Source organism: Crinia signifera, chromosome 4 (assembly GCF_055691185.1).
Source record: "Crinia signifera chromosome 4, ASM5569118v1, whole genome shotgun sequence".
Classification (NCBI taxonomy): domain Eukaryota; kingdom Metazoa; phylum Chordata; class Amphibia; order Anura; family Myobatrachidae; genus Crinia; species Crinia signifera.
This window is the reverse complement of record NC_139220.1, coordinates 1,549,208-1,573,513: the sequence shown is the minus strand read 5'-3', so window position 1 is coordinate 1,573,513 and position 24,306 is coordinate 1,549,208. Positions and strand designations below refer to the sequence as shown.

The window sequence follows — 24,306 nt, the reverse complement described above, 5'->3', positions numbered from 1 at the left end:
TACATGCCAATGTTTTCAAACTGTAATGTTCACTTGTATTGTTATGCTAAGTAAAGTGCTGCTGTGGAACTACATAGCCCAGCAAGGACAGGCAAAAAAAATTGCCTGCTCCTACTTTCAAATTGGTCATAATGCTGGGCCGTGTAGTTCCACAACTGCTGATATTGATCAACACTTTAACATTCTTTCTAGCAGCTTAACATGTATGTGGCCCAAAAAACATACTGTACTGGTGTACTGGTGGTTTAGCTGCCATGCCTACATACCACAGATTTTCCACCAGTTGTAATGTGACAAATAGTTTAATAATAATCTAACAAAAAAATCAGGTGTAAAACATATGTCAAATAATGTGGGGACTAAAAAATGTAGTCCTTAACCAAAGGAAGTATTGTCCAGTAATGTCATTTCAATGCATATTTGGCATAAATGTTTATCAATTGCAAGGTAGATAATGGCTGCCCATCTTTCATTTCACAGATTGTCCGTCCCGAAGTGCTCACGCATCACAGAAAAGAAGGCCCGTTGGAGCAGAATCTGTGGAAGCAGGTAAATGGACAAAAAACAGGCCATTACACATACAGTACACACACCCATGTCACATCAACAATATCTTACACTACATTCATCTTCTGCTGCTACATTGCAACGGAAATGAATGTAATCTGACCTAGCCATCTCACTTATTATTAATGTCAATGTTACATGAAGTATCGGGGTACATGTGTAAGTACATAATACCCCTAGGTATGTGCGTTCAGCATCTCAAGCCCTTTCAAAAACAGTACTGAAGAGAGACTGGCCTTTATATGCATCAGTACTTACCTCTTCATCTGTATCCACAGGTACTGTACAACTAGGAACACAACCAACAGAATTCTCTATGATGATGTTGGACGAAATGGACATCATTCTAGAACCCGTGGAGACCTTTCCGGCTGAGGAGGAAATACAGACGTCATCACAGAGTGATCTTCCCCCAAGTGGGGTGACTCCCAACCCACCCCCACCCACAAACACACCCCATACAGCAGCTTCTGCTTCCCAAGTAGCTAACTCCTTGGTAAATTTCAAGGAGAAACAAATAGAATTTATGGCCTCCCAAAGCCTGCAAATAGGAAACATCCAGGGGTACATGCGTCACACTTTTCTGCAATTAAGAACAGAATAGCCATATTGGGAGCCTTGCGCAAAGTATAGCTGCACTTAGCCAATCGTGCACAGCGCAGACCAATGCCTTAATAGGTATGCAGGCACAAATTCAGCAGATGGAGGTCAATGTCATCGGTGCACCAGCATCTACACTGAGTAGTGTATCTAGCACCCCAGTAAGTGGCTCCCCCACTTCCCCACCCCGTCGAAGTATTAGGACCCGGGGTGGCCTGGGTGCAGCTTCCAGAAGTGGTTTAGGGTGGCCTGATGGTGGGAGAAAATAATTCATATTTTTTATACATTTTTAATTTGCATCTAATATGCAATACATCTTGTTACATCCCCCGACAGTTCGAATGTTTGAGTGTCAAAAATGCAGGTTGTTTATGACATACTATACTGCAGTAAAAATGTCTAAATGCATCCCATTTTGTCTGTGTATTATTTTAAAGCAATTGTTGTGTGAAATATGACATAGTGTAATGGTATATGACAATGGGATTGCTGAAAAGTAGTGTTGGGTAACTTCTGGCCCGTCAAAGGTTGTGGAACTACATATTCCAGCAAGCTCTGACACTCATGGTTTGGACTGTAATGGTTATAGTGTGTCAGGGCATGCTGGCACGTGTAGTTCCACAACACCAGGTGAGCCATGTTTTAGCGCAAAATTAATTCATACATGTTACAAATGTACTTACAAGGTTGATACCAGCAAGGGATAGGTCAGCACCACCAGCTGCATCCGTTGGGCTCTGTGTATTAGGCTAAATGTGGGTGGAAACAGATGGTATTGCTAAATAATTGGTTTATCAGTACAATTACAGCAAAGGTACATGTTGGAATACAGGGCACATGTGCTTACCAGAAAAGTAACGGCTGCTGATTTGTGAACGCACCAGAATCCCCCTCTGCGTACCCCTCACTACCCGAGGTGTGGTAGGTTGGACTTCCTGCACGACTGCTGCATGTTCCTCCTCCACATAGTCAGGTTGGGACAGGGCTATGTTGTGTAACATGCAGCAAGGCTGGACGATCATCAGCGTACCCGATGACCGGTCCAAACACCGGAATCTACTTTTCAATACGTCAAATGTACGCTCCACCACATTGCGGGTTGCAATATGGGATTCATTATACCGGTGCTGTGCAGGGCCCTCTGGGGAGCGCAAAGGTGTCATGATCCAGGAAACACACCCATATCCTGAGTCACCTAAAACACAGATAGGAAGTTATTGCCTTATATGGTAAGGTATGTGCATTGTGCAAACGGGAGACACTGGGACAAGAGCAATATGCTTGTGAAACTGGAAACACACACATTTGAGCAGGTACAAATAAGGACAGAGAGGGTAATATGTAAAAATGTACTTACCAAGTAGCCAGCCCTCTGGCATTTGTTGTTGGTTGAATCGGTTGCAGAGGGCTGAGTGCCTCAGAATATAGGCGTCATGGCAGTTCCCAGGGAAGCCTGCTACAACACTTAGGATTTTGAGATGAGCATCACATACCATCTGAACGTTCAAAGAGTGCCGCCCACGCCGATTGACATAGACGTATCCCCGCACGTGCGGTGCCCTAATCCCAATGTGTGTGCAGTCTATAGCTCCCAGCACGTGAGGGAATGCTGAAAATCTATAGAAAGCCACCTTGTGGTCCTGCCACTCCAACTCAGAACGTGGGAATCTGATGTATGTGTGCCACAACTTCTTTAAAGCAAGTAACACTTGAGTAAAATGCTTAGAGAAAGTGGCCTGTGATACCCCCAAGGACCATGCGGTCACAGACTGAGTGGAGCCTGTGGCCAAATAGTAGAGGGTACACATTAATTTCTGCAGCCCAGACACTGCATAGTTGCCTCCCCCGAAAGTGTCCAAATCATCTCTCACCTGCTCATATAAGTCCAACAGGTTATTGCGGTTCAGCCTAAACATCCCCACAACCTGTTGACCCGAGAGGGAGTCCAGGTACAGCCGAGCACGATACATACATGGGGTACGCAGTAGTCGGGGGGCTACCTGGATCTGGTGCGCAGCTTCCTCCCTCCTGCGCAGCTCCTCCAAATGGGCCACATCACAAATCAGCAACTCCAAACCACTCTGCAAAATCTCCATGTCTCAAACCCTCACAGGTGTCCTTAATGATGTTGGGGTATATGTAGGGGTGTTTCTGAGTGAAATTGAGTGCACCTGTGTTGAAATTAACCATGTGTGCACTTGACCAAAGTGAGTTCTGGGCCAAATCGCCAAACAGAACCTGGTCTGAAATAAGTGCGACTATTAGACACCTAAAAAGTGCGATTTACGAAAACGCATACCATTAAATAAGCGATTTATATACTTTTCTGTACGAAAACATCTGGATGCGATAAAAATGTGATTTTTTCACACAGTTCGCATGAGTTATCGCACATAATATGCTATATCCGTCCCTTAGCGAATCCTATTAAATATGCGATTTCAAGGAAAAATGCGATGTCGCCATTTTTTTTACTAATAATCGCCAAAAAACACACATCTCATCCCATAGAATGTCACCCGATATATCTAGATATTTAGCTCAAGCATAGAGGATTTTCCATATCTGTCAACCAATGGCAGTTTGAGACTACCTAAGACATGTGTGGCACCCCAGAAAGAAATACTGGGACTGTTTTTTTGAAGCAATGTACAGGAATGTGTATGAATATTTGTTGTTTTGTTATGGAAAACATCCATGTGCTTTATTTACTCTGCTGCCTCATTTCAGGGACACTCTGGGTACTTCTCTCATGTGTCCACATGTATAGCATGCACTTCCTAGTGCATGGATTGGCTCAGGAAGCTGGCCACACATGCACTAGGGATGGACATCGTTGCCATTGCCATCGATGGTTGCCATCGATGGCAATTCTGCAACAGGCCATCGATAGTGCTAAACTATGCAATGGATGACCATCGATATTTTTACATATCGATGGTCATCCATTGTGTTTGATTGATTGGCCTGTGGGCCAATCAAAATACGGGGGCAGGGCTTCGTGGGTGTCAGGGGGTGGGGCTATGCTCCGTGTCCCGGCACTTTGAAAAAAAAAAAAAAGCAAAACATTGTTTTGCTGTTCCATCGATGGAGGGAAACCATCTGGTTCTCCCCCATCGATGGCAAAATTATTCGACATTGGCCATGAACCATCGATGATTTTGAATCATCGATGGTCGATGGCCATCCCTAACATGCACAGGATGAGGTGAGGAGTTTTAGAAAGTGATAGCAAAAGGGAGGACTGAGTCAGCCAGCATATGAAGAGAGCATGGTTGCTGAGTGATAGCTGCTGGGAGCAAGGACACTGAAGTTAGCCAGCTAAGCTGCAGAGAAAGACTTTGGGAGACCCTGGAGTTTATGTGATCCCTCCATAGCCACAGGGAGTGAAGCTATAAGGTACAGTAGTGCTGAGAGGAGATGAGCACCCTGGGCTGGCTACAGTGCTGAGAGGAGATGAGCACCCTGGCTGCTGTGAAGTTATAGGTAGTGCTGGGAGGAGATGAGCACCCTGGCTGCTGTGAAGCTATAAGGTAGTGCTGGGAGGAGATGAGCACCCTGGCTGCTGTGAAGCTATAGGTAGTGCTGGGAGGAGATGAGCACCCTGGCTGCTGTGAAGCTATAGGTAGTGCTGGGAGGAGATGAGCACCCTGGCTGCTGTGAAGCTATAGGTAGTGCTGAGAGGAGATGAGCACCCTGGCTGCTGTGAAGCTATAAGGTAGTGCTGGGAGGAGATGAGCACCCTGGCTGCTGTGAAGCTATAAGGTAGTGCTGGGAGGAGATGAGCACCCTGGCTGCTGTGAAGCTATAGGTAGTGCTGGGAGGAGATGAGCACCCTGGCTGCTGTGAAGCTATAGGTAGTGCTGAGAGGAGATGAGCACCCTGGCTGCTGTGAAGTTATAAGGTAGTGCTGGGAGGAGATGAGCACCCTGGCTGCTGTGAAGCTATAGGTAGTGCTGAGAGAAGATGAGCACCCTGGCTGCTGTGAAGCTATAGGTAGTGCTGAGAGGAGATGAGCACCCTGGCTGCTGTGAAGTTATAAGGTAGTGCTGGGAGGAGATGAGCACCCTGGCTGCTGTGAAGCTATAGGTAGTGCTGAGAGGAGATGAGCACCCTGGCTGCTGTGAAGTTATAAGGTAGTGCTGGGAGGAGATGAGCACCCTGGCTGCTGTGAAGCTATAGGTAGTGCTGAGAGGAGATGAGCACCCTGGCTGCTGTGAAGCTATAAGGTAGTGCTGAGAGGAGATGAGCACCCTGGCTGCTGTGAAGTTATAAGGTAGTGCTGAGAGGAGATGAGCACCCTGGCTGCTGTGAAGTTATAAGGTAGTGCTGGGAGGATATGAGCACCCTGGCTGCTGTGAAGCTATAGGTAGTGCTGAGAGGAGATGAGCACCCTGGCTGCTGTGAAGCTATAAGGTAGTGCTGAGAGGAGATGAGCACCCTGGCTGCTGTGAAGCTATAGGTAGTGCTGAGAGGAGATGAGCACCCTGGCTGCTGTGAAGCTATAGGTAGTGCTGAGAGGAGATGAGCACCCTGGCTGCTGTGAAGCTATAGGTAGTGCTGAGAGGAGATGAGCACCCTGGCTGCTGTGAAGCTATAGGTAGTGCTGAGAGGAGATGAGCACCCTGGCTGCTGTGAAGTTATAAGGTAGTGCTGAGAGGAGATGAGCACCCTGGCTGCTGTGAAGCTATAGGTAGTGCTGAGAGGAGATGAGCACCCTGGCTGCTGTGAAGTTATAAGGTAGTGCTGGGAGGAGATGAGCACCCTGGCTGCTGTGAAGCTATAGGTAGTGCTGAGAGGAGATGAGCACCCTGGCTGCTGTGAAGTTATAAGGTAGTGCTGGGAGGAGATGAGCACCCTGGCTGCTGTGAAGCTATAGGTAGTGCTGAGAGGAGATGAGCACCCTGGCTGCTGTGAAGCTATAAGGTAGTGCTGAGAGGAGATGAGCACCCTGGCTGCTGTGAAGTTATAAGGTAGTGCTGGGAGGAGATGAGCACCCTGGCTGCTGTGAAGCTATAGGTAGTGCTGAGAGGAGATGAGCACCCTGGCTGCTGTGAAGTTATAAGGTAGTGCTGGGAGGAGATGAGCACCCTGGCTGCTGTGAAGCTATAGGTAGTGCTGAGAGGAGATGAGCACCCTGGCTGCTGTGAAGCTATAAGGTAGTGCTGGGAGGATATGAGCACCCTGGCTGCTGTGAAGCTATAGGTAGTGCTGAGAGGAGATGAGCACCCTGGCTGCTGTGAAGCTATAGGTAGTGCTGAGAGGAGATGAGCACCCTGGCTGCTGTGAAGCTATAGGTAGTGCTGAGAGGAGATGAGCACCCTGGCTGCTGTGAAGCTATAGGTAGTGCTGAGAGGAGATGAGCACCCTGGCTGCTGTGAAGCTATAAGGTAGTGCTGAGAGGAGATGAGCACCCTGGCTGCTGTGAAGCTATAAGGTACAGTAGTGCTGAGAGGAGATGAGCACCCTGGCTGCTGTGAGTAAGTAACCAGTGATGGACAGGCATTTGTTTGTGATACAGACCCAGCATTAAAGACATTCCCAGTCAAGCAGCTGAATCAGCACTTAAGGTGCGTACACACGGGTGCAATTATGTATGAAATCGCTGGCAAAATGGTCGCTCAGCGACCATATTGCCAGTGATTTCATGTGCAGCCGGCGATAGATGGCTGGGAGCGCGCTCCCGCGGCCAACCCTTCATGGCCGCTGGTCGCAGGAGCATGCTCCTGCGACCAGCGGCTTCCCCCAGCGATCGACGGGCAGGAGGTCAGCGCTGGAGAAATCAGCGCTGTTCTCCCATGCCCTGCGACGCTGCTCCCTCCCTCCTCCCGTCACCTGCTGCTGCGCTCCGCCTCCGCCCCGTAGCAGTGTCTCCTTTTCATCGCTGATGAAAAGGAGACACTAGCAATATGATTGCTGGGGATATATTGCTAGCAATATATCCCCAGCAATCATATAGACCCGTGTGTACACACCATTACATGTGACTAGTCTGTATTTGGTCACCCAGCCTTTGCAAGTTTCAGCTATTGCTGTTTGTGTTATAGTACTACAACGTTTAGTCCTGATACTGCAAAAGACAAGTCCATGCATAGACTGTTGGTTTAACATTTGGACACTGTGCAACCGGATAATGTACTGAACATAAGGCAAGATACTAAAGGTTGCATCTGCAGCATTTATTTGACTTTGATTCTGTAGTTTGAGAATGCTGGAAAAGACTCTATATAATATATATATATACTTGAGATTGTGGCTGCAAAAGCAAGGATTCAGAGCCTTATGCTGTGTACACACGGGGGCGATAGGGGCTATAATCGCTGGGAATATGGTCGCAGGCGACCATATTGCCAGTGATGGAAGTGTGCCCCGGCGATAAATCGCCAGGTGCGCGCTCCCGTTTTCAGCCCCATTGTAATCGCTGGTCGCAGGAGCTTGCTCCTGCGACCAGCTAATTACCTCTGCAGCTTACCCAGCAGAGGTTCCTTGTCATCAGCGACCATCTCTGGTCGCTGATGAACAGGAGACACAGAGCAATATATTGCTCAGCAATATATTGCAAGCAATATATCTCTCCCCGTGTGTACGGGGCTTTAATGCAAAGAGACTGTTTAACTGTCCAAGGGCTTCTTCAGTTTACACCAATGATGCATGTTTTGGGGATTGTGGAACCCTTCAAATATCTACTGTATGAGTGATATCAAATTCTGTGCTATTTTGGAATCTGTACATCTGTTAGACCAGACTTAGGTCGACTGTCATTAGGTCGACCCCGGAAGGTCGACTGGCCCCAAGGTCGACAGGGTTAAAGGACGACATGGCTCAAGGTCGACATGACTTAAGGTCGACATGGGCCAAGGTCGGCATGGTTTTAGGTTGACAGTCATTAGGTCAACATAAGTTTTTCACTGTTTTTTTACTTGAATGTCGACACAGTCGACATGGACACAGTTGGAGTTTAACCGCAGCCCCTCGCATCGCTCGCAATGCTTCGGGCACGGTGCCTCGCTACGCTCGGCACACTATTTTATTCTCCCAACAACGCTCTAGTGGATGGTAGGGCATGAAATACCGCCTGTCGGCACATGTCGGCTCAAACAACAGTGAAAAACTCATGTCGACCTAAACCCATGTTGACCTTGGCTCATGTCGACCTTAAGTCATGTCGACCTTGACCCATGTCGACCTTTAACCCAGTCGACCTTCTGGGGTCGACCTAATGACAGTCGACCAAAGTCTGGTCTGACAGATGACCGTTTCCCGATATTTTGTACTGATTGGATATTCAGGGACATCTGTTAAATGTACAACAAAAATGTTTATCTAAAAAAAAAATAGCAAATAGTATACTAATGCTGTGTACACACGGTGAGATTTGACATTCGATTGCATGCAGATGGTAAGCAGATTGTATGCAGATCTCACAGGTTTTTTACCTTGCGATCCCGATGCGCGCTCCCGTGACAGCACAAATGGAAACCCAGATAGACAGGGCAGCAATGACTATATAGTGCAAATCTAATGCTGATTGCATGAGTTGTATGTAAAAAGTACAGAGATAGCAAAGATTGTATATTATTTATTATGTTTCTTATATAGCGCACACATATTCCGCAGCGCAGTACAGAGAATATTATTACCAGTTATTATATAGCGCACACATATTCCGCAGCGCTTTACAGAGAATATTCAAACATTCACATCAGTCCCTGCCCCAGTGGAGCTTACATTCTATATTCCCTACCACATGTACATGCACACACAGACATTCTAGGGTTAATTTTGGTACTCTTTAACTAGAACGGCGCCCATCGCGGGCATCGCATGTACATCGCATGCCATTATAATGGCATACGATGCGACCAATGCGATGCCCGCGATTTTACATAGAAATGCATGTTGAAATGTAAATTGCGTCGGTCGCATCGCATGCGGCCAAAAAACGCATGCGATGCGACCGACGCGATTACCGCGATTGTACATAGGGAACAATGTTAAATGGCCCAATTGACCTGATTTTACATAGGAAACAATGTTAAATGGCCCACAGACCCCAAATAGCCACCCTGAAGTGTGAAATGCCCCCCCCCCCAATTGTTAACGCCACCCCACGATCAATGTCAACCCGAAGCGTGGCGCGCGCAGCGAGCCCGCGAGGGGTGGCGGTACGCGTCCTCCGACCTTTTCATACCCCCACTATCCACGTCGGCGTGGAGTTGAGAATAGAAAGTGTGGCGAGCGCAGCGAGCCACCGAGCCCGAAGCGTGGCGAGCGTAGTGAGCCCCGCGAGGGGACGCGGATACCTATGAAGCCCGCGAGGGAACGCGGATACCTGTGAAGCCCGCGAGGGGACGCGGATACCTGTGAAGCCCTCGAGGGGACGCGGATACCTGTGAAGCCCGCGAGGGGACGCGGATACCACGCTTCGGGCTCGGTGGCTCGCTGCGCTGGCCACACTTTCTATTATCAACTCCACGCCGACGTGGATAGTGGGGGTATGAAAAGGTCGGAGGACGCGTACCGCCGCCCCTCGCGGGCTCGCTACGCTTGCCACGCTTCGGGTTCACGTTGATCGTGGGGTGGCGTTAACAATTGGGGGGGGCCATTTCACACTTCAGGGTGGCTATTTGGGGTCTGTGGGCCATTTAACATTCTTCCCTATGTAAAATCGGGTCAATTGGGCCATTTAACATTGTTCCCTATGTAAAATCGCGGTAATCGCGTTGGTCGCATCGCATGCGATTTTTTGGCCGCATGCGATGCGACCGACACGATTTTTTACCTTGCGATGCCTAAGATCAAAATCGTAGGCGCTGTTCTAGGTAAAGAGTACCTTAATTTTTGTTAGGAACCAATTAACCTAACAGTATATTATTGGATTGCGGGAGGAAACCGGTGAACCCGGAGGAAACCCGTGCAAGTACGGTGAGAATATACAAACGCCACACAGTCACAGCCATAGTGGGAATCAAACCCATGACCTCAGCACTCGAATCTTAAGTCGAATAGCAAGGGAATCTCACCATGTGTACACTCCATAAGAGGCGGAATTCAATTGTAGATGAGATATTGCAAAACAGTTGGGTTTTGCTATTCAATTAGAGGATAGAAAATAGGACACTGAATTCTATAGAAATTGCTGCATCTTTTTCATGTAAACATTTTACAACAAATCCCTGGGAATCACTCAAGAACCCAAGGTGTTTGCAACCCACTCCAGCCAGCACACAAAAGCCCCTTCCCCAGTGAAAAGATGGCGGGGAGACCACCAGTTAGGGTAACCAACTCATCCCTTTAATTCGGGACACATATTAATTACACAGGTTCTGTGGCAGTTTAAAACCAGGTGAAAGCCAGCCCCAGAACCTGTGTAATTAATATGGGATGAGTTGGTCACCCTATGTGAGGAGTATATATAGAGAGGTACTATATGGGGTGTGAGGAGTATACAGAGAGAGGTACTATATGGGGTGTGAGGAGTATATATAGAGAGGTACTATATGGGGTGTGAGGAGTATATATAGAGAGGTACTATATGGGGTGTGAGGAGTATATATAGAGAGGTACTATATGGGGTGTGAGGAGTATATATAGAGAGGTACTATATGGGGTGTGAGGAGTATATATAGAGAGGTACTATATGGGGTGTGAGGAGTATATATAGAGAGGTACTATATGGGGTGTGAGGAGTATATATAGAGAGGTACTATATGGGGTGTGAGGAGTATATATAGAGAGGTACTATATGGGGTGTGAGGAGTATATATAGAGAGGTACTATATGGGGTGTGAGGAGTATACAGAGAGAGGGTCACCCTACCCCCAGTAGACCAGGAATTGCCTAATGTCGGTATCAGGAGCATGCATACTCCTACACAAGCTTTTGTTGGTACTTGTTTCCTAGCACGGCCACAATCGCGGGCATCGTGTGTAATTTTTAGTGGTATACGACGCGACCGACGCGATGCCCCCGATTTTCCCATTGAGATGCATTGAAAATAGTCAAAATCGCGTCGGTCGCGTCGTATGCGGCTAAAAAAGCCTTAAATGGTCCAGACGCGATGCCCACGATTTCCCCATAGGAAACAATGTTAAATGGCTCAATGTACCCACGATGCACCGGATTTCTCATAGGGAACAATGGTAAATACCTCAATTTCACCAAATCATCATAGGGAACAATGGTAAATGGGCCAGAAAGCCCCCAAAACACCCCAGAACAGTGAAATGTCCCCCCAAAAGTACTTTACGCCACCCCACGATCAACGCGAACCCGAAGCGTGGCGAGCGCAGCGAGCCCGCGAGGGGCGTCGGTACGCGTCCTCCGACCTTTTCATACCCCCACTATCCACGTCGGCGTGGAGTTATAGTGTGGCGACGCGGATACCTTCACAGGTAAACGCGTCCCTTCGCGGGCTTCACAGGTATCCGCGTGCCACGCTTCGGGCTCGGTGGCTCGCTGCGCTCGCCACACTATTCTATTCTCAACTCCACGCCGACGTGGATAGTGGGGGTATGAAAAGGTCGGAGGACGCGTACCGCTGCGCTCGCCATGCTTCGGGTTCACGTTGATCGTGGGGTGGCGTAAAATACTTTTGGGGGGACATTTCACTGTTCAGGGGTGTTTTGGGGGGTTTATGGCCCATTTAACATTGTTTCCTATGGGAAATCGGGGGCATCGCGGCTAAATTGAGGCATTTAACATTGTTCCCTATGGGGAAATCGCGGGCATCGCACCCGATTTTTTAGTGCTTGCGATGGCCGCGATGCCCCCGATTTTTCCTCACGATGCCCACGATCATGATTGTTGTGGCCGTGCTAGGAAACAAGTACCCTTTTGTTTCCCACCTCACTGAACCTCATGCTCAATTCAATTTCCACTTTAGTATTCAGCTATTAAAGCCAGGAAACAAAAGCAGAATTGACAACAAAATGATACTATTGGCGAAATTTTCGCAAAAAACGTCCGAAATCCCGTTTTTGCATATTTAATGAGAAGTGAAAAACTGCAAAAATCGCTGATTTTGCCGCGAAATCGCACTTTTTAACTCGCATCCAGATGTTTTCCCATTCAAAAGTATACAATGCGCATATTTAATGAGATGCAAATTTTGGAAATCTGTCTTAAATTCGCCCAAAAATCAGACCAGGTTCTGATATGCGAGTTGGCCAGAACCCTGCACAGATCATTGAGATCTGTGCATGGTTCTGTGGTAAAAAATGTGTCCCCCCTCCTGAGCATAACCAGCCGCGGGCTCATTGAGCCGGACCTGGTTCCAAAAATACGGGGGACAAAAAGCGTAGGGGTCCCCCGTATTTCTGAAACCAGCCCCGGACTCTTGGACCGGTCCTGGTTCCAAAAATACGGGGGACAAAAAATCTGGGGGTCCCCCGTATTTTGAAACCAGCACCGGGCTCCAACAGCCCGCAGTGTCATGCCACAGCCTGGGGACACTTTTTGCATAAGGTCCCCCGGCCGTACCATGAGCACCGTGGCTGGTCAGCCTTGGACGGGGTACCTGGAGGAGTGGGGACCCCCCCAATAAAGGCCCCCCCCCATGGCTTCACCCGTCCAGGGCTGAAGCCCGAGGCTGTCACCGGCGTCCCTGGCCAGTGGACGCCGGCCTGATGGTGTAAAATCTTTCAATCCTAACATTGCTTTATACAGGAGAACTACAAGTCCCAGCAGACCTCCCCCGAAGGCTGGGACTTGGAAACCACAAGTCACAGCATGCGGGGCATTAATGGGCCCGCTGGGACTTGTAGTCCACCTGTAAAAAAGAATGTTAAAAGAAAACACACACACAGAAAAGTAAAACTTTATTACATACACATCCACACACCTCACTTTTACACAAATATACTTACCGATCCAGGATCCAGCACTGGTCTCCCTTCTGCAGCAGAGCCGGCTACCCCCGCACTGACAGCGGGGACAACCGGCTGTCTCCGATGCAGCTAACAGCTTCTGTCGCGTTGTCCCAGCGCGACACAGGCTGAGAGCGTGATTGGGCGATGCGTCTCCATGGAGTTGCATAGCTCAGCCCTGATTGGCTGAGCTATGCGTCTCCATGGAGACGCATAAGCCGAAGACGCTCTCAGCCTCTGTTGCGCTGGGACAGCGCGAAAGAAGCTCTTAGCTCCATCGGAGAAAGCCGGTTCAGCCCGCTGATAGTGCGGGCTGACCGGCTCTGCTGCAGAGAGACCAGCGCTGGATCCTGGATCGGTAAGTATATTTGTGTAAAAGTGAGGTGTGTGGATGTGTATGTAATAAAGTTTTACTTTTCTGTGTGTGTGTTTTCTTTTAACATTCTTTTTACAGGTGGACTACAAGTCCCAGCGGGCCCATTAATGTCCCGCATGCTGGGACTTGTGGTTCTCCAAGTCCCAGCCTGCGGGGGAGGTCTGCTGGGACTTGTAGTTCTCCTGTATAAAGCATTGTTAGGATTAAAAGATTTTACACCATCAGGCAGGCGTCCACTGGCCAGGGATGGACGGGTGAAGCCTTGGGGGGGGGACCCCTTTATTGGGGGGGTCCCCACTCCTCCAGGTACCCCGTCCAAGGCTGACCAGTCACGGTGCTCATGGTACGGCCGGGGGACCTTATGTAAAAAGTGTCCCCCGGCTGTGGCATGACACTGCTGGCTGTTGGAGCCCGGTGCTGGTTTCAAAATACGGGGGACCCCCAGATTTTTTGTCCCCCCTATTTTTGGAACCAGGACCGGTCCAAGAGTCCGGGGCTGGTTTAGAAATACGGGGGAACCCTACGCTTTTTGTCCCCCGTATATTTTTGGAACCAGGTCCGGCTCAATGAGCCCGGGGCTGGTTATGCTCAGGAGGGGGGACCCCACGCAATTTTTTTTTTTTTTTATACAAACACAAAATCGCACAGAAGCTCAAATTCACACATTTTCATGCCTAAAAATCGCACATTTTCATGCCGAAAAATTAGCCCATTATCGCACTCAATCGCACTTTTCTTGCCGGAACACGCACCTCATTAAATATGCGAATCCAAGGCAAAAATGCGATTTGAAAAAAGTGCGATAATGGGCAAAAAACTGACGTGCAAAAAACTCTCATAACATAGAATGTCACCCTATATGTTTTATTATTCCCTTTCCTATATTTTCGTCACACCCTCTCTATACATATACACCGGTATCCTGCTGCCAAATGACGGCACTACATGCAATCTTACCGACATCTTGGGGTAAATCTACTAAAATAGGAGTTCTATTGAAGATGGGATGTTGTCCATGGCAACCAATCAGATTATGCTTCTTATTAATTTAGCACCTTATAGAAAATAATAGATAGAATCTGGTTGTTATGGGCAACATCCCGTCTTCAATAGAAATCCCATCTTAGTCAATTTACCTCCTTGTGTCAACATACTGTACATTTATCCTCTGTGCTCTACAAGACATGTTTTTGTCAGGACTGCCATTTGTCTTGTTTGGTCTGCGGTACCTCTGTGTGGCCAAAGGTGCTGCTGTTGTTATATTCAGCTTGCAGTACCTCTGGGTGACCAGAGGTGCTGCTGTCATTTCTTGGTCTGCAGCACCTATGGGTGGCCACAGGTGCTGCTGTTGTTATATTCAGCTTGCAATACCTCTGGGTGACCAGAGGTGCTGCTGTCATTTCTTGGTCTGCAGTACCTATGGGTGGCCACAGGTGCTGCTGTTGTTATATTCAGCTTGCAGTACCTATGTGTGGCCAGAGGTGCTGCTGTCATTTCTTGGTCTGCAGCACCTATGGGTGGCCACAGGTGCTGCTGTTGTTATATTCAGCTTGCAGTACCTCTGGGTGACCAGAGGTGCTGCTGTCATTTCTTGGTCTGCAGCACCTATGGGTGGCCACAGGTGCTGCTGTTGTTATATTCAGCTTGCAGTACCTCTGGGTGACCAGGGGTGCTGCTGTCATTTCTTGGTCTGCAGCACCTATGGGTGGCCACAGGTGCTGCTGTTGTTATATTCAGCTTGCAGTACCTATGTGTGGCCAGAGGTGCTGCTGTCATTTCTTGGTCTGCAGCACCTATGGGTGGCCACAGGTGCTGCTGTTGTTATATTCAGCTTGCAGTACCTCTGGGTGACCAGAGGTGCTGCTGTCATTTCTTGGTCTGCAATACCTATGGGTGGCCACAGGTGCTGCTGTTGTTATATTCAGCTTGCAGTACCTATGTGTGGCCAGAGGTGCTGCTGTCATTTCTTGGTCTGCAGTACCTCTGGGTTGCCACAGGTGCTGCTGTTGTTATATTCAGCTTGCAGTACCTATGTGTGGCCAGAGGTGCTGCTGTCTTTTCTTGGTCTGCAGTACCTCTGGGTTGCCACAGGTGCTGCTGTTGTTATATTCAGCTTGCAGTACCTCTGGGTGACCAGAGGTGCTGCTGTCATTTCTTTGTCTGCAGTACCTATGGGTGGTGTAATCAGCTGGACTGGGCTGTTCTCAGAATGCCATTCCCAGCTGCAGCACATATTGATAGTTGAGGGGCCTGTCTCTGTGTGCTGCAGCGATTGGTCTGTGCTGGTTTTAAAAAGCTGCATTTGCCCTGAGCAGTGGTGAAAGTGTGGCGGTACGGGGCGGTACGGGGTGGTACGGCGTACCGCTATAACATATTCCGCCGGTACCCCGTACCGCCATAAAATCCCGGCACGCATGTCACTGCGCATGCGCAGGTTTGCGCAGTGACATCAAGCCGAGGCACGGCGGCAGCACGAGCGGCTCAGAGTCTCATCACACTCCTGCCGACGTGCTGGAGACAGAGCCGCAGGGGGAAGCAAGGGGAAGGCTGCCTGTCACTGTAACTTCCGGCAGCCTGTGCCTCAATAGCGGCGCTGGGAGCAGGAGACTTCTATAGCAGTGGCGGCCAGGTACAGTGAGAGGAGCAGGGGGAGGGGGGGGCTGGTGTCTGGACACTGGCGGCAGCAGATGATCAGCGGCAGTGTGGCAGCCAACAACCATGATAAGGGCAGCAGCGGCCGGGACCACGTGAAGGTAGCCAAATGCCATATCAGGTGAGCAGCAGTGGCAGCCAGCAGAGGCCGGCCCCTGTGAGCCACCCAATGTTAGTAAGAACAGATCTACTTTCTCTTGTACCCCCTTTTACCTCACCCTCTGCCACCTCTTCCCCTTTCACCAAGACAATGTGACCTCACCCCCTGTCAGCATGCCCCTCACCCCTCTTGCCTCATCCCACCACCTCGCCCCTTCTCACTTCATCCCAGCACCTCTCTTTATACCACTATATACCACCACCTCGCCCCTTCTCGCCTCATCCCACCACCTCACCCCTTACCTCAGCCCATCATCTCTCCCTTTCTCACCGCAGCCCGCCACCTCGCCCTTCTCGCCTCAGCCTGCCACGTCGCCCCTTCTCGCCTCAGCCCGCCACGTCGCCCCTTCTCGCCTCAGCCCGCCACGTCGCCCCTTCTCGCCTCAGCCCGCCACCCTGCCCCTTCTCGCCTCAGCCTGCCACCTCGCCCCTTCTCACTTCATCCCAGCACCTCTCTTTATACCACTATATACCACCACCTCGCCCCTTCTCGCCTCATCCCACCACCTCACCCCTTACCTCAGCCCATCATCTCTCCCTTTCTCACCGCATCCCGCCACCTCGCCCCTTCTCGCCTCAGCCCGCCACGTCGCCCCTTCTCGCCTCAGCCCGCCACGACGCCCCTTCTCGCCTCAGCCCGCCACCTCGCCCATTCTCGCCTCAGCCCGCCACCTCGCCCCTTCTCGCCTCAGCCCGAACCTTCTAACCGCAGCCCGCCACTTTGCCACTTCTCACCGCAGTGGTGCAAGTATTGTGGTATGGCGTTATGGCATGGGTAATATGCAGGGGTGTAAGCATGAAACATTGAAACCCCTGGCATTGAGCATGAAACCCATAGCAATGAGCATGTAGGTAAGCGGCACTTATGTGGCATATTATGTAGTGAGCATTACAGCGTGTGTAATGTATGTAATGGGTATTACGGTGTGTGGTATTATATGTAATGGGCATTACAGTGCGTGGCATAATGGTGTTTGGTAAATAACGTGTAATGGGTATTACGGTGTGTGGTATTATTTGTAATAGGTATTACGGTGTGTGGCATGTGTAATGGGCATTACTATGTGTGGCATAATGTGTAATGGGCATTATGGCATGGGTAATATGTATTGGGTGTGTGACGTGTAACCGGCAGTCCTGTGTACATTTTTGCCATGCGCCTTCGGCGTGCAATATCCCTATTTATGGTTTGTCTGGCTCCTACACTTTGATCCTGACCCCTACATTTTGTGTTCAGGATGCAATGCACAAGCCCAAACAGAAATGTCATTGTGCTCTAAAGTTTTGTCATGTAGCCACTCCCCCTTGTGTCATATGACCACGCCCCTTAACTACGCCCTGACCACGCCCATTTTTCGCCGCTTGCCTTCGGCACGCAGCACAGTACCACTAAGACTTTTTTTCTACTTGCACCACTGGCCCTGAGCTCAGGGCCAGTTATAGTTTTCCCAGCCTTTTCTGAACGTCTGAGTCCTGTTACCTGGTGCCTAATACCTATTCCTATTCTGATACCTGATTTATTATCCTGATAAAGCAGTGAGTTACATCCATCCTGCTTCAGTTTGTCTATTCCTCCAGCAAGTACCATTACTTCTAGTCGTGCAGTCCACTGGCATACCTCCCAACATGACCCTCTCCAGGAGGGACACAATGCTCTGTTTCTGGACTTCCCTCTTAATGTATGTGTGAAACAGGTGGTATTGCCATCACCTGTTTCACACAGGGTAATGGATAAGAAAGGTGTTTCACCACACAGGTGATGGCAATCATACATTAGAGGGAAGTCCAGAAACAGAGCATTGTGTCCCTCCTGGAGAGGGTCATGTTGGGAGGTATGCACTGGGACTCCTAACAGTATTCTCCGCCTGAGCATCTTGTGAGTGTGTCTTGTGAATAGGAGCTGTACACTGACCACAGCCTGTAGCAGCACACCTCTGTGATACATATGTAAGTAAAGATTTGAATTATAGGGATACCAAAAATAGGGTCATATTTATTAAGCTCGGTGAAGTGTTAAAGGGGGAAATTTACTAAAGGAAATTTGTAAAAAATAGGTGTATTTGTATCCAGAAATACACTTATTTTTGACATTTACTCTCCCGAAAATACGGCAATTCGTATTCGTATTGATAGCACATCAATACGACTACGAATTGCCGTATTTTCAGTATAGTAAATGTCACATAGTGCACCACGGATGTTTCCGGGGTGACCAACTTCCCCTCCCACTCCTGTCTAATCAAATCCAGGGGTCCACGTGCACGGCGCCCATACAGGAGTTCAAAGGGGGAGAAGCCCGTTGATTCTTGAGGCACCTCCCGGTATGCAAACAGGAGGTGCGGCAAGAACCTTTCCCAGTCCCTTCCCTGGGACTCCACAAAGACCCTCAACATCTGTTTTAGGGTACCATTGAAGCGTTCGCAGAGGCCGTTCGTTTGGGGGTGATAGGCAGAGGTGATTAGGTGATCCACCTGCATCCTCTTACAGAGACTCTGCACGAGCTTGGACATGAACTGAGTACCCTGGTCAGTTAGCATCTCCTTTGGGAACCCCACCCTGGAGAAAATGGATATGAGCGCATCCGCCACTTTGTCTGCGCGGATGGAGGAGAGTGCTACAGCTTCAGGGTACCTCGTGGCGTAGTCCACCACAGTGAGAATGTGTTGTTTCCCTGAGCTGCTGGGGATAGCGAGGGGCCCCACAAGATCTACACCAACCCGCTCAAAGGGTTCTGCGATAAGTGGTAATGAAATGAGAGGTGCTCGGCCTTGGTCACCGGGCTTCCCAGCTAACTGGCAGGCATGGCAGGAGCGACAGTAATTAGGTACATCGTTCCCCATGTTAGGCCAGAAAAAATTGGGCCTCAAACGAGCTTGAGTTCTTTTCGGATTCATATGTCCGCCTAAGGGAATTTCATGAGCTATTTTCATTAACCCTTCCCTATAAGCCTGTGGAACCACCAGCTGCCTGTTAGGACCTTCATCTTCAGGGTCCTCTGAGGAAGGTGGCTCACGATATAACAGCCCATTTTCTACATAAACTCTGACTGAGCCATTCCCCGTTGGGACCTCCTTGGCTTGCTCTCTGAGAGCGGCCAAGCTGGGATCGGTCTGCTGTTCTGCTTTGAATGCCTCACTTCTGAGCAGCTGATCAGTGTGGGGAAACAAGGCAGGCAAGCCCCCCCCCTCCTCTAGGACAGCATCTGAACTGGAGACTTCTACAGGAGGGGAGGGGGGTGGAGGGGTATCCACTTCCAGGGAGTCCCCTTCCACACAGGCAGGGGTTAAATCACAGCTGTTCTGGGCTGCAGCTCTCCTTGTCTGAACTGCTAACACAGAGATTGGCTCAGTATTCTGTACAACCCCTGATACTGGTGCTTTCGCAACATTATCTGGTAACGATACATCACATAATTCTACCTTAGTACAGGCATTGTGACCCACTTCCCCCCTGTACATTTGCAAAGGGTTAGGTTCTGCTAAACACAAATCTGCAACCTCACATACATTTACATTACGATTGTAAAGCTCAGCAGGGGTCGCCTGAGGGACAGAAGGGTTAGCTAGTAACACAGAGTCAGTACCAACATCACTTTCATTGACATAGGCAGTGTGCATCTTTCCAAGATCAGTCCCCAAAAGCACACCGGCAGGTAGATTGTCCAGCACCCCAACATCACGGATGCCTCTTCCAACCCCCCAATCAAGGTATACCCTGGCCATAGGAACATCAGGGTGGACCCCACTCACCCCCCGTACAGCAATAGTCTTTCCTGGGATGATGTTCTCTGGGCCCACCAATGCTGAATCTATGAGAGTCAGATCTGCACCTGAGTCCAATAGCCCAAGCGCCACCCTTTGTCCTACCTGGACTGGTTGTAGATTGTCCCGGGGTCTCTCCTGGGGTCCTCCTACACACAGGACGGCAGGCATAGGTTTCACGGCTGGGCCCCCCACAGGAGAGTTCCTCTTGGGGCAACGGGAACGGAAGTGCCCCACTTCATCGCAAATAAAACACCTGCGGCTGGTTGCCAAAACAGGTTGTCCCCCCACCCCCCCAACAAATGCAGCGGCTGCTGGTTTAGTTGAAGAGGGCTGCTGGGGCGAGTCTCCGGGTCTCCGCTCTCTCCAGCTGACTTGCCCGGGCGTCCCCCAGGTCTTCTTTGCCACAGAAGCCCTGGTGCTGGTGTATTGGTCTGCCAGGGTGGCAGCCTTTTCTGCTGATTCGGGATTCCGGTCCAGGACCCACTCTTTAACCTCAGCTGGGCAGAGTGCGATGAACTGCTCTTGCAGAAATAGGTCCTTCAATTTATCATAGTCCTTTACTTGCAAGCCCTCAACCCACTGATGCAATAGGGTTGACAGTTGTGCTAACAGGCCCCCATAGGTATCAGAGGGGCTGCGCTTTAAGTCTCTGAACTTCTGTCGGTATGCCTCAGGGGTGATGTTGAAACGCTGTAGCAAGGCTTGCTTTATGGCAGTATAATCTCCATCCAGCTCCTGGGGAAGGTCAGCAAATGCATCCAAAGCCTTTCCCCTCAGCCCAGGGGTTAAATAACTTGCCCATTCACTGGGGTCCAGTGCAAACTGCCGGCAAGTCTTTTCGAAACTCCTGAAGAAAGTATCCAGGTCACCATCTTTCTCCAGCACGGGAAATTGGTCATGCCGGGGCTTTTTCCTACCCGGGTTACCAACAGCGCTCTGGCCGCTGAGCCTCACCAGTTCCAACTGGTACTCACGCTCCGCCTGACGCTCTGCAGCCTCTCGCTCGGCTCTGCGCTGCTCAGCCTCTAGCTCGGCTCTGCGCTGCTCAGCCTCTCTGTCGGCCGCAGCCTGTCGCTCTGCAGCCTCTCTGTCGGCCGCAGACTGGCGCTCTGCAGCCTCTCTGTCGGCCGCAGACTGGCGCTCTGCAGCTTCTCTGTCAGCAGTTGCCTGGTAATGCTGCATTAGCTGCACGGCCATTGTGGGGTCCAGGTCCTTCATTTGCCTGACAGCAGTTTGAAGGTAACTCTGCAGTGTAGACTCACTGTTGCCAGCAGATGCATCTGACCCTGGCAGGGCATCACTTGTGTTGTCTTGTGCCAACTGAGCCCTTGGAGTAGGAGTGTCCCTGGACTGGCTTCCTCCAGCAGCTAGAACCCGATCGGCTTCCATGAGTGCCTTTATCATCAGTTCTTTACTCAGGCCAGACCAAGGGATGTCCCTCCGTACACATATAGTCGCCAGATCATCACGTCTCATCATCCGGTAATCAGACATCCTGAGTCTCACACTTGTCAAATAAAATGATAGTAAAGAAAACAAGAGAAGGGAGGGGAACAGAAATTGCATCCACTGTGTGACTTTTAAAACTATAGTAAAGCTCTGAGTTCTGATTCTGGTGATGTGGGTATTTCTCACAAAATTCTACCCACACTCACTTAAGTTCTTAAAGAGAAAAATGAATTCTCCACCCCACCGCTTGCCACCAAATGTCACGGACCCACCGGTCGCCTGCTCCGATACGTCAATCTGAGCAGCGCCGGCCGTGACTGGGGTTCACTCAGGACACTCGGGTCCTTTCCTTGAGGTACACTGCCACCAGCCAAAACCTGATTTTAGCGCCTGAAACTGCGCAAGGGGCGGCTTGGCTCACCCCTGACCACACAATACAAGATAACAATGGTAACGTTTTCCAGCCTTTCTCTCCTGAGGCTAATGAGTCTTAAGAACACAGAACCAGAACTGGGAATATGTATTATTTATTCCTAGAAATACTACAGAGCTTTAGAAAATAGTTACAAGATTTTACAATGATTTTAAAAGTACACACAAGTTTTAAATGCAAATTTCAGAAATAAAATAAAAGGAAAAAAAAGACAGAACCGTATCTTACAATCCTGAAGTGGGGGGGTTCTCCACAAGAAATCTCTCGTCGCCTACAGCCTGCTTGCTAGACCCCCAGGTAGTGACACTGACTATAGGGAGAAAGGTCTTAGTTATACCTTGCAGACTCCCTCATCCCTCCCACCCTTGGGATTCCACTCTTTCCATGCTGAAGGAGTGTGGAAGGTCCCTGGCAATGTATTTTCTACAGTCTGCTGTTTTCAAAGTGATTGATCCTCCTTCCTTGCATAGCAGACCCACTGATAAGAGATGTGAAGGAAGGGGACAAACTCTAACCTCTTCTCCTGGACCATGGTTTATGAGGGGCTCAGATCTTATCTTACATCCTAACTCTGGAGGAGTCCACAGATGTCACACTGAGGGGATACAGGCCTCAAACTCAAACCAGGGTCACCTACAGTTTACATACAAGACATGTCCTGATTCCAATACTCACAGGAGACATAACTATTACACCAATATCAGACATACATTGACCGGACAGATAATCATAACAGGAGGCATACGTTAATTTGATCGATCACCTGATCTGATCGTTACACCCTCCTTGTGCTGCTTAAACACACACACACTTCCCCCGCTAGTGCCGCTTACACACACACACAATTCCCCCGCTAGTCCCGCTTACACACACACACACAATGCCCCCGCTAGTGCCACTTACACACACCCACACACCCACACAATGCCCCGCTAGTGCCGCTTACGCACACAATGTCCACCGCTAGTGCCACTTACACACACCCACACAATGCCCCGCTAGTCCCGCTTACACACACGCACGCAATGCCCCGCTTACACACATACACAATGCCCCGCTAGTCCCACTTACACACACGCACGCAATGCCCCGCTAGTCCCGCTTACACACACGCACGCAATGCCCCGCTAGTGCCGCTTACACACACCCACGCAATGCCCCGCTAGTCCCGCTTACACACACACACGCAATGCCCCGCTAGTCCCACTTACACACACGCAATGCCCCGCTAGCCCCGCTTACACACACACAAAATGCCCCGCTAGCCCCGCTTACACACACACACACACACAATGTCCCGCTTACACACACCCACACAATGCCCCGCTAGTGCCGCTTACACACACCCACACAATGCCCCGCTTACACACATACACAATGCCCCGCTAGTCCCGCTTACACACACGCACGCAATGCCCCGCTAGTCCCACTTACACACACGCAATGCCCCGCTAGCCCCGCTTACACACACACACAATGCCCCGCTTACACACACACCCACACAATGCCCCGCTAGTCCCGCTTACACACACACACACGCAATGCCCCCCTAGTCCCGCTTACACACACCCACACAATGCCCTGCTAGTGCCGCTTACACACACCCACACAATGCCCTGCTAGTCCCGCTTACACACACGCAATGCCCCGCTAGTCCCGCTTACACACCCACACAATGCCCCGCTAGTGCCGCTTACACACACACAATGCCCCGCTAGCCCTGCTTACACACACACCCACACAATGCCCCGCTAGTCCCGCTTACACACACCCACACAATGCCCCACTAGTCCCACTTACACACACCCACACAATGCCCCGCTAGTGCCGCTTACACACACCCAAACAATGCCCTGCTAGTCCCGCTTACACACACACATGCAATGCCCCGCTAGTCCCGCTTACACACACACACAATGCCCCGCTAGTCCCGCTTACACACATAATGTCCCTAGTAGGACTCACAGCTCCGGTCCTGACTCCGCTGCCTCTGTTGCTGTCCGACCAGACTGCACCCCCGCTTCCATTGGAGGGGAAGAAAGTGGAGTGCGCTGCATGCTTCTACCACCCCTTCGTTATGTCCGACAGCCATCTCAAATATAGCGCTGGCCGGAGAACAAATCGGAGCTTGCGGCTCTGTAGCCAATCACTAACATGCAGTTTCTAGAATGCAAACCGATTGGCGGCTGTTGCTGCATATGAAATGTAAATCTGCCAGCCCTGTATAGGCAGCAGGGGCTGTAGCTACGCCACTGTCCACCTTCTTCTCCCCCTTCTCAGTAACAGCCACATCACACCTACAGTGGGTAACACACATTATTGTATTATTAGGGATTACAGTCTAGCCCCTGCAGATAAAGACTCATATTTTCATATTAATCGGACATAAATTCATAGAATGTTACAGCAGATATGAACCTTGGGGGTAGATGTGAAGAT

General features: G+C 49.9%; 2 protein-coding genes and 1 long non-coding RNA gene across 3 annotated transcripts in view; all 3 read right to left on the bottom strand.

Moving 5' to 3' along the window:
- The window catches only part of LOC146073543 (ras-related and estrogen-regulated growth inhibitor), an 80,376-nt gene that overhangs the window by 23,127 nt on the left and 32,943 nt on the right, over window positions 1-24,306 (bottom strand). The window lies entirely within an intron of this gene.
- Window positions 135-5,152, bottom strand: LOC146073542 (uncharacterized). Its single transcript, XR_014473286.1, has 4 exons — window positions 2,015-5,152; window positions 1,851-1,916; window positions 826-938; window positions 135-537 (listed from the first exon to the last, which is right to left on the bottom strand). It is a non-coding gene; the product is annotated as an uncharacterized LOC146073542 (long non-coding RNA).
- On the bottom strand, window positions 11,985-23,311 carry LOC146073533 (uncharacterized). Its single transcript, XM_083180708.1, has 2 exons — window positions 18,537-23,311; window positions 11,985-12,059 (listed from the first exon to the last, which is right to left on the bottom strand). Exons 1-2 carry the CDS (start codon window positions 21,549-21,551, stop codon window positions 11,985-11,987), a joined length of 3,090 nt encoding a protein of 1,029 aa, XP_083036834.1. The 5' UTR covers window positions 21,552-23,311.